Genomic DNA, 16,962 nt, shown 5'->3' on the forward strand with positions numbered 1-16,962 from the left:
GCTAACTAAACCCGGCTGCAGGGCTAACTAAACCCGGCTGCAGGGCTAACTAAACCCGGCTGCAGGGCTAACTAAACCCGGCTGCAGGGCTAACTAAACCCGGCTGCAGGGCTAACTAAACCCGGCTGCAGGGCTAACTAAACCCGGCTGCAGGGCTAACTAAACACGGCTGCAGGGCTAACTAAACCCGGCTGCAGGGCTAACTAAACCCGGCTGCAGGGCTAACTAAACCCGGCTGCAGGGCTAACTAAACCCGGCTGCAGGGCTAACTAAACCCGGCTGCAGGGCTAACTAAACCCGGCTGCAGGGCTAACTAAACACGGCTGCAGGGCTAACTAAACACGGCTGCAGGGTTAACTAAACACGGCTGCAGGGCTAACTAAACACGGCTGCAGGGCTAACTAAACACGGCTGCAGGGTTAACTAAACAGCTGCAGGGTTAACTAAACAGCTGCAGGGTTAACTAAACAGCTGCAGGGCTAACTAAACAGCTGCAGGGCTAATTAAACAGCTACAGGGCTAACTAAATAACTGCACGGCTAACTAAATAGCTGCAGGGCTAATTAAACAGCTACGAGGTTAACTAAATAACTGCAGGGCTAAATAAACACAGCTGCAGGGCTAATTAAACAGCTACAGGGCTAACCAAACAGCTACAGGGCTAATTAAACAGCTGCAGGGCTAACTAAACAGCTGCAGGGCTAACTAAACAGCTGCAGGGCTAACTAAACAGCTGCAGGGCTAACTAAACAACTGCAGGGCTAACTAAACAGCTGCAGGGCTAACTAAACAGCTGCAGGGCTAACTAAACAACTGCAGGGCTAACTAAACAGCTGCAGGGCTAACTAAACAGCTGCAGGGCTAACTAAACAACTGCAGGGCTAACTAAACAGCTGCAGGGCTAACTAAACAACTGCAGGGCTAACTAAATAACTACAGGGCTAACTAAATAGCTACAGGGTTAACTAAACAGCTGCAGGGCTAACTAAACAGCTGCAGAGCTAACTAAACAGCTGCAGGGCTAACTAAACAACTGCATGGCTAACTAAACAACTGCATGGCTAACTAAACAACTGCATGGCTAACTAAACAACTGCATGGCTAACTAAACAACTGCAGGGCTAACTAAACAGCTACAGGGCTAACTAAATAGCTGCAGGGCTAATTAAACAGCTGCAGGGCTAACTAAACAGCTGCAGGGCTAACTAAACAGCTACAGGGCTAACTAAACAGCTACAGGGCTAACTAAACACAGCTGCAGGCCTAGTTAAACACAGCTGCAGGACTAACTAAACAGCTACAGCGCAACTAAACAGCTGAAGTGCTAACTAAAAACAGGTACAGGGCTAACTAAACACAGTTGCAGGGCTAACTAAACAGCTGCAGGGCTAACTAAACAGCTGCAGGGCTAACTAAACAACTGCAGGGTTAACTAAACAGGCCCTCACTAACCCTGACTGAGCAAGATAAGATTGCATGAGAGACAGAGATGGGGTTCAAATCCAGTCAATTCCAAAAGGAAACAAATTTCAAAGTGAGGGGGGGAGAAATCTAGACCCGACAAATCAATACCGGAGCCATCCATCATGTTGCCGCTCCATCCTGCTCGACAGTAAGGTCTAAATAAGAGTTGATACGGGTATGGCTGTACATCACAGTGAACGACAAGCCCCTCTCGTACCCAACGTATTTCTAGCGAGCGACAGACGGGTCAAGGACCCTGTCCCAGTCAGGAACGGCTCAATATTACACAGCAACTCATTGGCAACGGGAACTCATCACATCAATTGGTATGAACCCAGGCTGCATTTGTCTGGGTGGCTGTCTGTACACAGTGTGTCTTCGGTGTACACAGCCTGTACACAGCTGAAAGAACACAGACATTTCCAGGGTCGAATACCATTGCATTGATTAGAAAGTGAGGCACGATTGATATGAAGATGGAAACAATGTGATTGGTTTGGTCTCAACAGACATTTAGCTCTAAGGGTGTAAAATCGCCTGCCATGCCACTTTGGATGGTAATGTCTATGAACTGACCATCAGTCCTAGTTCTGTCTGTACTCAGCTGAAAGAACATAATCATTTCAAGGGTTTAATGTTGCCCACTCTGGATGACACACTGCACTGAGAGCCACTCCATTTAAATAGAATGATAGATATGAATGCACTTCTGCTTTAAATTCTATTAGATAGGGGCAATACCATGAATACATGTTGCCTATGTAGCTTGTTTCTGGTCACAGTCAGTCAATAAATAATATAACACTAGTTATATTGACTCACAATCTGTGGATAAAAAAATTAAAGATACAGTTGAAGTCAGAAGTTTACATACACTTAGGTTGGAGTCATTAAAACTCGTTTTTCAACCACTCCACAAATTTCTTGTTAACAAACAATAGTTTTGGCAATTTGTTCAGGACATTTACTTTGTGCGTAACAAGTCATTTTTCCAACAATTGTTTACAGACAGATTATTTAACTTATAATTCACTGTATCACAATTCCAGTGGGTCAGAAGTTTACATACACTATGTTGATTTTGCCGTTAAAAAGCTTGGAAAATTCCAGAAAATTATGGCATGTCTTTAAGAAGCTTCTGATAGGCTAATTGACATCATTTGAGTCAATTGGAGGTGTACCTGTGGATGTATTTCAAGACCAACCTTCAAACTCAGTGCCTCTTTGCTTGATATCATGGGAAAATCAAAAGAAATCAGCCAAGACCTTGTAGACCTCCACAAGTCAGCTTCATCCTTGGGAGCAATATCCAAACGCCTGAAGGTACCACGTTCATCTGTACAAACAATAGTACCCAAGTATAAACACCATGGGACCACGCAGCCTTCATACCACTCAGGAAGGAGACGCGTTCTGTCTCCTAGAGATGAACGTACTTTGGTGCGATAAGTACAAATCAATCCCAGAACAAACGCAAAGGACCTTGTGAAGATGCTGGAGGGAACAGGTACAAAGGTATCTATATCCGCAATAAAACGAGTCCTATATCAACATAACCTGAAAGGCCGCTCAGAGAGGAAGAAGCCACTGCTCCAAAACCGCCATATAAAAGCCAGACTACGGTTTGCAACTGCACATGGGGACAAAGATCGTACTTTCTGGAGAAATGTCCTCTGGTCTGATGAAACAAAAATAGAACTGTCTGGCCATAATGACCATAACTATATTTGGATGAAAAGGGGGGAGGATTGCAAGCCGAAGAACACCATCCCAACCGTGAAGCACGGGGGTGGCAGCATCATGTTGTGGGGGTGCTTTGCTGCAGGAGGGACTGGTGCACTTAACAAACTAGATGGCATCATGAGGAGGAAAATTATGTGGATATATTGAAGCAACATCTCAAGACATCAGTCAGGAAGCTTCATCAAATAGTACCCGCAAAACACGAGTCTCTTCGTCAACAGTGAAGAGGCGACTCCGGAATGCTGGCCTTCTAGGCAGAGTTGCAAAGAAAACGCCATAACTCAGACTGGCCAATAAAAATTTAAGATTAAGATTGGCAAAAGAACACAGACACTGGACAGAGGAACTCTGCCTAGAAGGCCAGTATCCTGGCGTTGCCTCTTCACTGTTGACGGTTAGAGCCAGTTTGGGCTGTTCTGTGAAGGGAGTAGTACACATTGTTGTACGAGATCTTCAGTTTCTTGGCAATTTCATGCATGGAATAGCCTTCATTTCTCAGAACAAGAATAGACTGATGAGTTTCTTCTGAAAATTCTTTGTTTCTTTCCATTTTGAGCCTGTAATCAAACCCACAAATGCTGATGCTCCAGATACTCAACTAGTCTAAAGAAGGCCAGTTTTATTGCTTCTTTAATCAGAACAACCGTTTTCAGCTGTGCTAACATAATTGCAAAAGGGTTTTCTAATGATCAATTAGGCTTTTAAAATGATCAACTTGGATTAGCTAACACAACGTGCCATTGAAACACAGGAGTGAGGGTTGCTGATAATGGGCCTCTGTACGCCTATGTAGATATTCCATAAAAAATCTGCCATTTCCAGCTACAGTAGTCATTTACAACATTAACAATGTCTACACTGTATTTCTGATGAATTTGATGTTATTTTAATGGACCAAAATGTGCTTTTCTATCAAAAACAAGGACATTTCAAAGTGACCCCCAACTTTTGAGCGGTAGTGTGTACAGTATATAAATATATATCCCATTCTTATTTCACCAGTGGAGGGTGGTGAGCTGTCCGACCCTGCAGACATGCTGGACAGGCACAGATGTCTGTTGGCCCTGGCGGCTCTGCGACATGCCAAATGGTTCCAGGTTGGCTCTCAGTTCTACTTAACCTCTCCATTGTTATTGTAGCCTTATGATCATAGGAACATGAATGAATCAAAAATAATCTAATTAATCAATCAAATGAATCAAAATATAGAATTTATTTGAAATGGCAGCTATCTGCGAACTATAATTGAAAACATTCTTATGATAAAACAATCAATTTCTCTCATACAAAAATGACTAATTAATTTAATCTCTCAATCGTGCACTGTGTAGTACATTAGCCGAGAGAGAGAGAGAGAGAGAGAGAGAGAGAGAGAGCGAGATAATTGTAAGGCTACAAAAGCAATTGTTTCTTTTGGCTATTCTGAAACCTTCCTGACTGACAAAATATGCTAAAACAATCCATTTCTCTCATACAAAAAGGACTCATTCATTTAATCTCTCAATTGTGCTCTGTCAATGCTTACCTTTCTTTTGGGTGTCATGAGACCTTCCTGACTACCATAAATGTCAATGCTTACCTTTCATTTGGCTGTCATGAGACCTTCCTGACTACCATAAATGTCAATGCTTACCTTTCATTTGGCTGTTCTGAAACCTGCCTGACTGTCATAATTGTCAATGCTTACCTTTCTTTTGGCTGTTCTGAAACCTGCCTGACTGTCATAATTGTAAACCTTTTTTCTACCACTCTCAACTCAACAAAGCAACAAAAACCACAACTTAGTTTCAGGCTATTCGGCTCCATTTACTAACGTTTAATTTACTGACATTATACAGTAGTACTCATATCGCTGTTACCTCCTCTCCCTCTCCTCTCAGGCCAGAGTAAACGGCTTGAAGTCATGTGTCATCATCCTCAGGATCCTGAGAGACATGAGCAATAGACTGCCAGCCTGGGAGCCACTCAAAGGATGGGTGAGTTTGTCTGTACACAGTCTGTCACAGTTGAAAGGGGTACAACCCACAACTGCCTGACTACATGTGAAAATCTGAGGCCTGCGCCCGACCCTAACCAGCAAATATAGAAAATATTAGCAGGATTTTTTTTTGCCTGATTTAGATGTTTCTGCTTATAATGTCCGACATTTTGGTAGACTATTTGTTAGTCAACTTGTGTTTAATTAGATACTGTAGATGCAGCGTCTCTTCTGTCATTATATGTTGACCTAGAAGACTAAATAAATGTTTACTCACCAGAATAATGTCATAAATGATAGAATGAATGTTTCAATCTAGTTGACATTGGTAAAGTTTTCCCTGTCATCTCTGCTTCTTTCTCGGAGCAAAGACGTTTATGAAACGGAGAAGAAAATGCACCCTAAAAAACTGGAACGATTTTCTCTACAGAATTAGAAAAATGACAAGATTTCAGTTCTGCTTGAATGCATATTTAATGTGGTTGAAATACTATCAGCTTTTATGATGTTGATAAATATAGCACCTCTACAGACGGTATCTAACTGCACATTCACGTTCTCTCAAGATACTGAAATAAATAAATCATATTTCTCCACTCCTGTTCCCCAGTAAAAATGTAGCCTACATTTGGTGTAAGAAATGTTTCATTCTGCAGGAGTTAATGTTAAGGCTCTGTGAGAGGTTATAGACCTACAGTCAGTGTCCAGATTTCAGTTACCATTTTACTCATCTGAACAGTAGGCTACAGTTCCCTTGACGTGCCATAGGCCTATTTGAAGTCCGATCTTGTGACTGTTGAATGTGTATAGCGCCTCACAATCACCACACAACACTGTCATCATCCTCTTTTACCACTTCACCTAATCTTTCCCAAACATGACTTTCTGGTCCTCCCTTCTCTTTATTTTCAACTCTACATTTCACAGCTTTTCTCTTATTGAAGTCAACTCCAACATGGTCCTTTTTTCTTCCATGGATCTACGTTAACTTTTTCTGTCCGTTCCCAAAAGCATTTGGTGATTAGCGCGTAGGCTATTTTGTGATTAGTGTGTAGGCTATTTTGTGATTAGTGTGTAGGCTATTTGGTGGTTAGCGTGTAGGCTATTTGGTGATTGGCGTGTAGGCTATTTGGTGATTGGCGTGTAGGCTATTTGGTGATTGGCGTGTAGGCTATTTGGTGATTGGCGTGTAGGCTATTTGGGGTTTAGCGTGTAGGCTATTTGGTGATTAGTGTGAAGGCTATTTGGTGATTGGCGTGTAGGCTATTTGGTGATTGGCGTGTAGCTATTTGGTGATTGGCGTGTAGGCTATTTGGTGATTGGCGTGTAGGCTATTTGGTGATTATCGTGTAGGCTATTTGGTGATTGGCGTGTAGGCTATTTGGTGATTGGCGTGTAGGCTATTTGGTGATTATCGTGTAGGCTATTTGGTGATTGGCGTGTAGGCTATTTGGTGATTGGCGTGTAGGCTATTTGGTGATTGGCGTGTAGGCCATTTGGTGATTGGCGTGTAGGCTATTTGGTGATTGGCGTGTAGGCTATTTGGTGATTGGCGTGTAGGCTATTTGGTGATTGGCGTGTAGGCTATTTGGTGATTGGCGTGTAGGATAGTTGGTGATTGGCGTGTAGGCTATTTGGTGATTGGCGTGTAGGCTATTTGGTGATTAGCGTGTAGGCTATTTGGTGATTGGCGTGTAGACTATTTGGTGATTGGCGTGTAGGCTATTTGGTGATTAGCGTGTAGGCTATTTGGTGATTAGCGTGTAGGCTATTTGGTGATTGGCGTGTAGGCTATTTGGTGATTGGCGTGTAGGCTATTTGGTGATTGGCGTGTAGGCTATTTGGTGATTGGCGTGTAGGTATTTGGTGATTGGCGTGTAGGCTATTTGGTAATTGGCGTGTAGGCTATTTGGTGATTAGCGTGTAGGCTATTTGGTGATTATAGCGTGTAGACTATTTGGTGATTATAGCGTGTAGACTATTTGGTGAACGTACAGTTAGGCCTTAAATTTTAGGCTTACCCACTAATGACAGCTAAAATAATGAACCTAAAATAATGAAAGAAAAACCTCAATGTAGCCTACAGATATCAATTAACACAAAAATGATACATCGTTTTTTTAAAGGCATTGTTTTCTCTTTATTCAATCCGCCACCCGCCCTCCATCCACACAATATTTTGTGACCCTAAACCCACCTGCCCCGTGGATATAACCGTGGGGACTGTGGGTTATGAGTCAACCCGCCTATATAACCGTGGGGACTGCGGGTTATGAGTCAACCCGCCTATATAACCGTGGGGACTGCGGGTTATGAGTCAACCCGCCTATATAACCGTGGGGACTGCGGGTTATGAGTCAACCCGCCTATATAACCGTGGGGACTGCGGGTTATGAGTCAACCCGCCTATATAACCGTGGGGACTGCGGGTTATGAGTCAACCCGCCTATATAACCGTGGGGACTGCGGGTTATGAGTCAACCCGCCTATATAACCGTGGGGACTGCGGGTTATGGGTCAACCCGCCTATATAACCGTGGGGACTGCGGGTTATGAGTCAACCCGCCTATATAACCGTGGGGACTGCGGGTTATGAGTCAACCCGCCTATATAACCGTGGGGACTGCGGGTTATGAGTCAACCCGCCTATATAACCGTGGCGACTGCGGGTTATGAGTCAACCCGCTGATATAACCATGGGGACTGCAGGTTATGAGTCAACCCGCTGATATAACCATGGGGACTGCAGGTTATGAGTCAACCCGCTGATATAACCATGGGGACTGCAGGTTATGAGTCAACCCGCTGATATAACCGTGGGGACTGCAGGTTATGAGTCAACCCGCTGATATAACCGTGGGGACTGCGGGTTATGAGTCAACCCGCTGATATAACCATGGGGACTGCAGGTTATGAGTCAACCCGCTGATATAACCATGGGGACTGCAGGTTATGAGTCAACCCGCTGATATAACCATGGGGACTGCAGGTTATGAGTCAACCCGCTGATATAACCGTGGGGACTGCAGGTTATGAGTCAACCCGCTGATATAACCGTGGGGACTGCAGGTTATGAGTCAACCCGCTGATATAACCATGGGGACTGCAGGTTATGAGTCAACCCGCTGATATAACCATGGGGACTGCGGGTTATGAGTCAACCCGCTGATATAACCATGGGGACTGCAGGTTATGAGTCAACCCACACATCACTAGTGTACAGGTGTAGTTTGCACATCCAGCATATTCCCAGTCGCAAGGAGAAAATAATAAACTGCATTTAAACTCCAGCATATAGGTATTCTTCAATGTGTCCGTTAACAAAGATCTCTCCGAACAAAAGTGGGCTGTGTGTCACTAACAGCTGTTCTGATCTCTCTGTCCTTACTTTAACTTAATCCTGAACTTAACCTTGATCTCTCTCCCTCTCATCCCAAGCCCCTGGAGCTGATTTGTGAGAAGGCCATAGCTACGTGTAACCGGCCGCTGGGTGCAGGGGAAGCCCTACGTAGAGTCATGGAGTGTCTCGCCTCGGGAATCCTGCTTCCAGGTACATTACCTACCAATCTCTCCCTCTCCCTCTCGCTCTCTCTCTTCTAGGTTTTCTGTCTCTCTTTTCCTGTTCTTTCTCTTGCTCGCTTTGTCTTTCTCGTTCTATTTATCTGTCTCTATTCTCTCTCTCTTTCCCGTTACAAACAGAAATGGGAAAACAACAATCCTGTTAATGCTTTCTGATGATCAGGTTGATGATCAGGTTGATGATCAGGTTGATGATCAGGTTGATGATCAGGTTGATGATCAGGTTGATGATCAGATTGATGATCAGGTTGATGATCAGGTTGATGATCAGGTTGATGATCAGGTTGATGATCAGGTTGATGATCAGGTTGATGATCAGATTGATGATCAGGTTGATGATCAGGTTGATGATCAGGTTGATGATCAGGTTGATGATACGGTTGATGATCAGGTTGATGATCAGGTTGATGATCAGGTTGATGATCAGGTTGATGATCAGGTTGATGATCAGGTTGATGATCAGGTTGATGATACGGTTGATGATCAGGTTAAAGATCAGGTTGATGATCAGGTTGATGATATTTTACGATATTGATAATTTAATACTAACTCATTAGTATTGAATGATGTAGGAATCAGAGGCTCATTCAGTTCACCTGGGCGAACAGTCAATAAGGAGAAGGAGGGGGAGGTCTGTATGAAATAAGGAGGAGGAGGGGGGAGGTCTATGAAATGAGGAGGCGGGGGAGGTCTGTATGAAATGAGGGGGAGGTCTGTATGAAATGAGGAGGAGGAGGGGGAGGTCTGTATGAAATAAGGAGGAGGAGGGGGAGGTCTGTATGAAATAATGAGGAGGGGGGAGGTCTGTATGAAATAAGGAGGAGGGGGGAGGTCTGTATGAAATAAGGAGGGGGAGGTCTGTATGAAATAAGGAGGAGGTGGGAGGTCTGTAGGAAATAAGGAGGAGGGGGGAGGTCTGTATGAAATAAGGAGGGGGGGAGGTCTGTATGAAATAAGGAGGGGGGGAGGTCTGTATGAAATAAGGAGGAGGGGGGAGGTCTGTATGAAATAAGGAGGAGGGGGGAGGTCTGTATGAAATGAGGGGGAGGTCTGTATGAAATAAGGAGGAGGGGGAGGTCTGTAGGAAATAAGGAGGAGGAGGGGGGAGGTCTGTATGAAATAAGGAGGGGGAGGTCTGTATGAAATAAGGAGGAGGGGGAGGTCTGTATGAAATAAGGAGGAGGGGGAGGTCTGTATGAAATAAGGAGGAGGGGGAGGTCTGTATGAAGTAAGGAGGAGGGGGAGGTCTGTATGAAATAAGGAGGAGGGGGAGGTCTGTATGAAATAAGGAGGAGGGGGAGGTCTGTATGAAATAAGGAGGAGGGGGGAGGTCTGTATGAAATAAGGAGGAGGGGGGAGGTCTGTATGAAATAAGGAGGAGGGGGGAGGTCTGTATGAAATAAGGAGGAGGGGGGAGGTCTGTATGAAATAAGGAGGAGGGGGGAGGTCTGTATGAAATAAGGAGGAGGGGGAGGTCTGTATGAAATAAGGAGGAGGGGGGAGGTCTGTATGAAATAAGGAGGAGGGGGGAGGTCTGTATGAAATAAGGAGGAGGGGGGAGGTCTGTAGGAAATAAGGTGGAGGGGGGAGGTCTGTAGGAAATAAGGTGGAGGAGGGGGAGGTCTGTTGGAAATGAGGAGGAGGAGGGGGGGGTCTGTTGGAAATAAGGATGAGGAGGGGGAGGTCTGTTGGAAATAAGGATGAGGAGGGGGAGGTCTGTTGGAAATGAGGAGGAGGGGGGAGGTCTGTAGGAAAGGAGGAGGTGGAGGGGGGAGGTCTGTTGGAAATAATGAGGAGGAGGGGGAGGTCTGTATGGAATGAGGAGGAGAAGGGGGAGGTCTATGAAATGAGGAGGACGAGGTCTGAATGAAATGAGGAGGAGAAGGGGGAGGTCTGTATGAAATAAGGAGGAGGAGGTCTGTATGAAATGAGGAGGAGAAGGGGGAGGTCTGTAGGAAATGAGGAGGAGGAGGGGGGAGGTCTGTATGGAATGAGGAGGAGAAGGGGGAGGTCTGTAGGAAATGAGGAGGGGGAGGTATATGAAATGAGGAGGAGGGGGGAAGTCTGTATGAAATAAGGAGGGGGAGGTCTGTATGAAATAAAGAGGAGGAGGAGGGGGGAGGTCTGTATGAAATGAGGAGGAGGAGGGGGAGGTCTGTAGGAAATGAGGAGGATGGGGGAGGTCTGTATGAAATGAGGAGGATGGGGGGAGGTCTGTATGAAATAAGGAGGGGGAGATCTGTATGAAATAAGGAGGGGGAGGTCTATGAAATGAGGAGGAGGGGGGAGGTCTGTATGAAATAAGGAGGGGGAGGTCTATGAAATGAGGAGGAGGGGGGAGATCTGTATGAAATAAGGAGGGGGAGGTCTATGAAATGAGGAGGAGGGGTGAGGTCTGTATGAAATAAGGAGGAGGGGGGAGGTCTGTATGAAATAAGGAGGAGGAGGAGGAGGTCTGTATGAAATAAGGAGGGGGGAGGTCTGTATGAAATAAGGAGGAGGAGGGGGGAGGTCTGTATGAAATAAGGAGGAGGAGGGGGATCTGTATGAAATAAGGAGGGAGAGGTCTATGAAATGAGGAGGAGGGGGAGGAGGTCTGTATGAAATAAGGAGGAGGAGGGGGATCTGTAGTTCTGAAAGCACAGGAAGGGATGGAACGTTATGATACTCTATTGATATTGTAAGGAAAGACCAGAATATGATGATGTCACATTGATGATGCCACTTTTGAATAAAGTCTCCTTCCGACCCCCAGGAGGACCAGGGTTACACGACCCATGTGAGAAGGAGCTGACCAACACCCTGACGGCCATGACAGACGAGGAGGCTGAGGCCATCACCTACAATGCACAGGTAACACCTCACTTCACACCTGTGGAACTTGTCACTTATAACTCGTGGGATAAATAACCTTGCCTGAGACCTGATGCCCTGTGCTAATGCCCCAAGGCTTTAGCTCAGTGGGCTAACACAGTCTTGTGGCATGCAGGAGACCTAGGTTTCAACCAAATCGGTCATTACCCATAGCGACCAGGTAGAGTCCTCGGTGTAGTTGTCTGCAGTGAGTGTTTCGTTTTGAGAGCAGCTGGCCAGGGGGCGCCATCCTCTTATCTCTTCTGTAGCCTGGAGATTAGACTCCTGTCAGACAGGGGAGAGCCCTTAAAGATGCTCTGCTCAGCTACCTACTCTTATCTGGGCTCTGGGCTGTGGTGAGTGGAGTGGGACCGCACCGACACACATGCGTGCGTGCACACAAACACACACACACACACCTTATCCATCCAGCCTCACCGCCTCCCACCCAGGATCTGAACCCTAATGATGAGCATGGAAAACCACTGCCTTGGCCACCGATCAATCCTGCCTCATTACCCCTGGGATGTGTGTGAGAGCCCGTATTTATGTGTATTTACAGTACATTCGGAAAGTATTCAGACCAATCTACACACAATAATGACAAAGCAAAAATTGTTTTTTAGAAATTGTTGCTAATTTATAAAATAATTTTAAAAAACTGAAATATCACATTTACGTAAGAATTCAGACCCTTTACTCAGAACTTTATTGAAGCACCTTTGGCAGTGATTACAGCCTTGAGTCTTCTTGGGTATGACGCTACAAGCTTGGTAAACCTGTTTGACTGCAACACCTGTATATATCTTCTCTGCAGATCCTCTCAAGCTCTGTCAGGTTGGATGTGGAGCATCACTGCACAGCTATTTTCAGGTCTCTCCAGAGATGTTAGATCTCTGTGTGTGTGTATGCGTGTGTCTGTGCCAATGTTTGTGTTGCTTCACAGTCCCCGCTGTTCCATAAGGTGTTTTTTAATCTGTTTTTTAAATTAAATTTTACTGCTGTCATGTGCTTATTACTGAGGAGTGGCTTCCGTCTGGTCACTCTACAATAAAGGCCTGATTGGTGGAGTGTTGCAGAGATGGTTGTCCTTCTGGAAGGTTCTCCCATCTCCACAGAGGAACTCTGGAGCTCTGTCAGAGTGACCATCAGGTTCTTGGGCACCTCACTGACCAAGGCCCTTCTCCCCCGTTTGGCCGGGCGGCCAGCTCTAGGAGGATTCTTGGTGGTTCCAAACATTTTCCATTTAAGAATGATGGAGGCCACTGTTTTTGGGGACCTTCAATGCTGCAGAATTGTTTTTGTACCGTTCCTCAGATCTGTGCCTCGACACAATCCTGTCTCGGAGCTCTACGAATAATTCCTTAGACCTCATGGCTTGGTTTTTGCTCTGACATGCACTGTCAACTGTGGGATGTTATATAGACAGTTTTTTGCTTTTTCAAATGCCCAATCAATTGAATTTACCACAGGTGGATCAATGAAAACAGGATGCACTTGAGCTCAATTTCGAGTCTCCTAGCAAAGGGTCTGAATACTTACGCATCTGTTTATTTATTTTTATTACAAAAATTAAAAATCTAAAAATTTTGCTCTGTCATTATGGGTTATTGTGTGTAGATTGATGATGGAACATTTTTACTTAAACCATTTTAGAATAAGACTGTAATGTAACAAAATGTATAGAGAGAGAGGATGGAGAGAGAGGATGGAGAGAAAGGATGGAGAGAGAGGATAGAGAGAGAGGAGGGTAGAGAGAGGAGGGTAGAGAGAGGAGGGTAGAGAGAGCAGGGTAGAGAGAGCAGGGTAGAGAGAGGAGGGTAGAGAGAGAGGATGGATAGAGTGGATGGATAGAGTGGATGGATAGAGTGGATGGATAGAGTGGATGGATCGAGTGGATGGATCGAGTGGATGGATAGAGATAGAGGATAGAGAGAGAGGATGGAGAGGAAGGATGGAGACGTGTGTGTGTGTGTGTGTGTGTGTGTGTGTGTGTGTGTGTGTGTGTGTGTGTGTGTGTGTGTGTGTGTGTGTGTGTGTGTGTGTGTGTGTGTGTGTGTGTGTGTGTGTGTGTGTGTGTGTGTGTGTGTTAGGTAAGTCTGTGCTGCTTCTCCTTTCATCATCCTCTCAGTGAAGAACAGGTGGTGTTAAACTGACAATCACGATATCCACAATATATTTCCCTGCAGACATAGTCATAGATACAGTGCACCATGAAGACCCAATGACTTCTCTATGTCACTAGTCTCAGCCACAGCAAAGTGCTGCTCAAATGATCTGCTTGTATTGTTTACCTGGAGTTAGTACTGGAGCCACTGTTGCTAAGTAAACCCAGTGACGCCTGGCAACTGTGATGGCAGTTGTTGCTGAAGAGGTAAAAACAAACAACAATAAAACAATTTGTTTTATTTAAATGTATTTCTACTGTCTGTTTTAGACAGTAGACAGTTGAGGGGCTTTGACCTGTCTTTCTACTGTCTGTTTTAGACTGTAGACTGTTGAGGGGCTTTGTCAGATTGGCCGAGACAATGCTCGAACCCCCATCGCCGGGGGGGAGATGTGTGGTCCGGAGTTGGCAGCTTTACCAGTAGACTACACTCCAGTTGTCCTGTTTTTCTCTTTGTGTCTGTCTTCCTGCCTGTCTCTTTCCTCCTTCGTCTGTTGTTAAGTCTTTCCGTCTCATCTCTCTCTCTCTCTCTCTCTCTCAGCACTCCCTGAGACTGATGGCGTTTGGTCAGATCTACAAGGTGCTGGAGATGGACCCTCTACCCTCTAGTAAACCCCAGAAGTACCCCTGGTCAGACAGGGAGGGCTCCGGGCTAAAGAGGCCTTATGAGGACGGGCCCACGGACGACAAAGACCTCATCAAGAAAATGAAGAGGAACCTGAGGAAAGGTCAGCTCTGCCCCCCTGACCTTGCTCAGTCATTTGACCTGGGCCATGTGATAATATAAGATAAACTTAATTGTCCACAGACATTTTTCTTGGACAATTACGGCCAGTAGTTTCTCTAGTTGGCTATACAGAATAAACAGATCTAGGACCAGGCTATAATAAACAGATCTAGGACCAGGCTATAATAAACTGATCTGGGACCAGGATATAATAAACTGATCTGGGACCAGGCTGTAATAAACTGATCTGGGACCAGGCTGTAATAAACTGATCTGGGACCAGGCTGTAATAAACTGATCTGGGACCAGGCTTTCCTTTCCCCGTCTCTATCTCTAGTTCTTTCGCTGAAGGCAGATAAAACACAACCCACCTGGAAATCAATCATTATTGATTTCTATATTTTCTCTAAGCCATCCAGCTGTCCCTTATCCTGTCCTCCCAGTTAGAGGAAAAGAGATTGGTTAGAAGGAAACAGATTTAGCAATGAGCTTCTGGAATAGAATAGTCAGAATGTGAAGCTGTTGCCTGAGGATTCTATCAAACTGTTTTTGTGTTTTGAGATGGTAGTTGGGTAGTGCTACTATGTTAGAATTAGGCAGAAATTATGGTCTTTGGAATAGGGGGCGATATGGCCAAAATATCATATCATGTGAGTGATCCTAGGGTGCTTTATGAGTAGTGAGTAGTGATCCTAGGGTGCTTTATGAGTAGTGGGTGATCCTAGGGTGCTTTATGAGTAGTGAGTAGTGATCCCAGGGTGCTTTATGAGTAGTGGGTGATCCTAGGGTGCTTTATGAGTAGTGAGTAGTGATCCTAGGGCGCTTTATGAGTAGTGAGTGATCCTAGGGTGCTTTATGAGTAGTGAGTAATCCTAGAGTGCTTTATGAGTAGTGATCCTAGGGTGCTTTATGAGTAGTGAGTGATCCTAGGGTGCTTTATGAGTAGTGAGTGATCCTAGGGTGCTTTATGAGTAGTGAGTAGTGATCCTAGGGCGCTTTATGAGTAGTGAGTGATCCTAGGGTGCTTTATGAGTAGTGAGTGATCCTAGGGTGCTTTATGAGTAGTGATCCTAGGGTGCTTTATGAGTAGTGATCCTAGGGTGCTTTATGAGTAGTGATCCTAGGGTGCTTTACGAGTAGTGATCCTAGAGTGCTTTATGAGTAGTGATCCTAGGGCGCTTTATGAGTAGTGAGTGATCCTAGGGTGCTTTATGAGTAGTGAGTGATCCTAGGGTGCTTTATGAGTAGTGAGTGATCCTAGGGTGCTTTATGAGTAGTGATCCCAGGGTGCTTTATGAGTAGTGAGTGATCCTAGGGTGCTTTATGAGTAGTGAGTAGTGATCCTAGGGTGCTTTATGAGTAGTGAGTTATCCTAGGGTGCTTTATGAGTAGTGATCCTAGGGTGCTTTATGATTAGTGGGTGATCCTAGGGTGCTTTATGAGTAGTGAGTAGTGATCCTAGGGTGCTTTATGAGTAGTGAGTGATCCTAGGATGCTTTAGGAGTAGTGATCCTAGAGTGCTTTATGAGGAGTGATCCTAGGATGCTTTATGAGTAGTGAGTGATCCTAGAGTGCTTTATGAGTAGTGATCCTAGGGTGGCAACACATATATTCTAAGTGATTTCAATGAGTCTTTCTCCATTCTGATTGTTTTATACTGTTCAATTCAACTTCAACCAAAAATAATTTCCTGCATTTTCTGCACTAATTTGAGATAATTTCCACACTGCCACGATATGGGCAAAAATACTAGGCCTTTAACCAGATGTTGCAATTGGGAATGAGATCAAAACACTTGGGAGAACTTTTGGAATCATGGAAATAGAATGTTTATTATAATTTTATAGTGAGAATATAACCAATAGTGGGCACTTTGAATACAGTGTTGTTTGTCATGACAACGAATGAAAATGCCATGGATGAGTTAGTGTGACAGGAAACAAAGTTATGTTCCGTGTTTCCTCGGGGACCCTATAATCATTGGCTACATTACATTTTTATTCATATAGCCAACATGTTCATGCTTCAGCTATTCCTCTTTGATTTAAAAGATACTGTTGCACAAACAACATGCGGATTTAGGCCTCCACCAGCACTGGTATCAGGCTGTATTAGCTAGCTACGTTTGCTCTGACTCAGTACTGAGTCTGGCCAGCTAACTAGCGATTAGCATTGGTGGCTAACACGATCTAGCTTAACTTGCTAAGAAAATACAAACTAGCTGTTTGCAGATGTAAGAAACACAAACTAATATTGTAATTATAGAACGCTTGTGGATTTATATTAAAATCAAAGTGGAAACAGTATTGTTGTCATCAACATTGTTGCATGTGCTGCATTGACCATGCAGACTGAACGCAAGTGTCTCGTGGTCAATAAACAACAAATACTCTCCTTGAGTGACAGGGTGTGACCAGGTCTGTGTGGAAAGGGGCATGGAGTGAGAGGAGA

The 16,962-nt window shown here is 44.8% G+C and overlaps 1 protein-coding gene across 4 annotated transcripts in view; it reads left to right on the forward strand.

Moving 5' to 3' along the window:
- The window catches only part of LOC129810977 (spermatid perinuclear RNA-binding protein-like), a 229,974-nt gene that overhangs the window by 176,558 nt on the left and 36,454 nt on the right, over positions 1–16,962 (forward strand). For all 4 annotated transcript variants that reach the window (XM_055862037.1, XM_055862029.1, XM_055862055.1 and 1 more), the window contains 5 exons: positions 4,210–4,304; positions 5,088–5,183; positions 8,624–8,735; positions 11,520–11,617; positions 14,326–14,512. In XM_055862037.1, coding sequence (XP_055718012.1) covers positions 4,210–4,304; positions 5,088–5,183; positions 8,624–8,735; positions 11,520–11,617; positions 14,326–14,512 — 588 coding nt within the window. The remainder of the gene's footprint in view (positions 1–4,209; positions 4,305–5,087; positions 5,184–8,623; positions 8,736–11,519; positions 11,618–14,325; positions 14,513–16,962) is intronic.

Source organism: Salvelinus fontinalis, chromosome 2 (assembly GCF_029448725.1).
Source record: "Salvelinus fontinalis isolate EN_2023a chromosome 2, ASM2944872v1, whole genome shotgun sequence".
NCBI classification, from domain to species: domain Eukaryota; kingdom Metazoa; phylum Chordata; class Actinopteri; order Salmoniformes; family Salmonidae; genus Salvelinus; species Salvelinus fontinalis.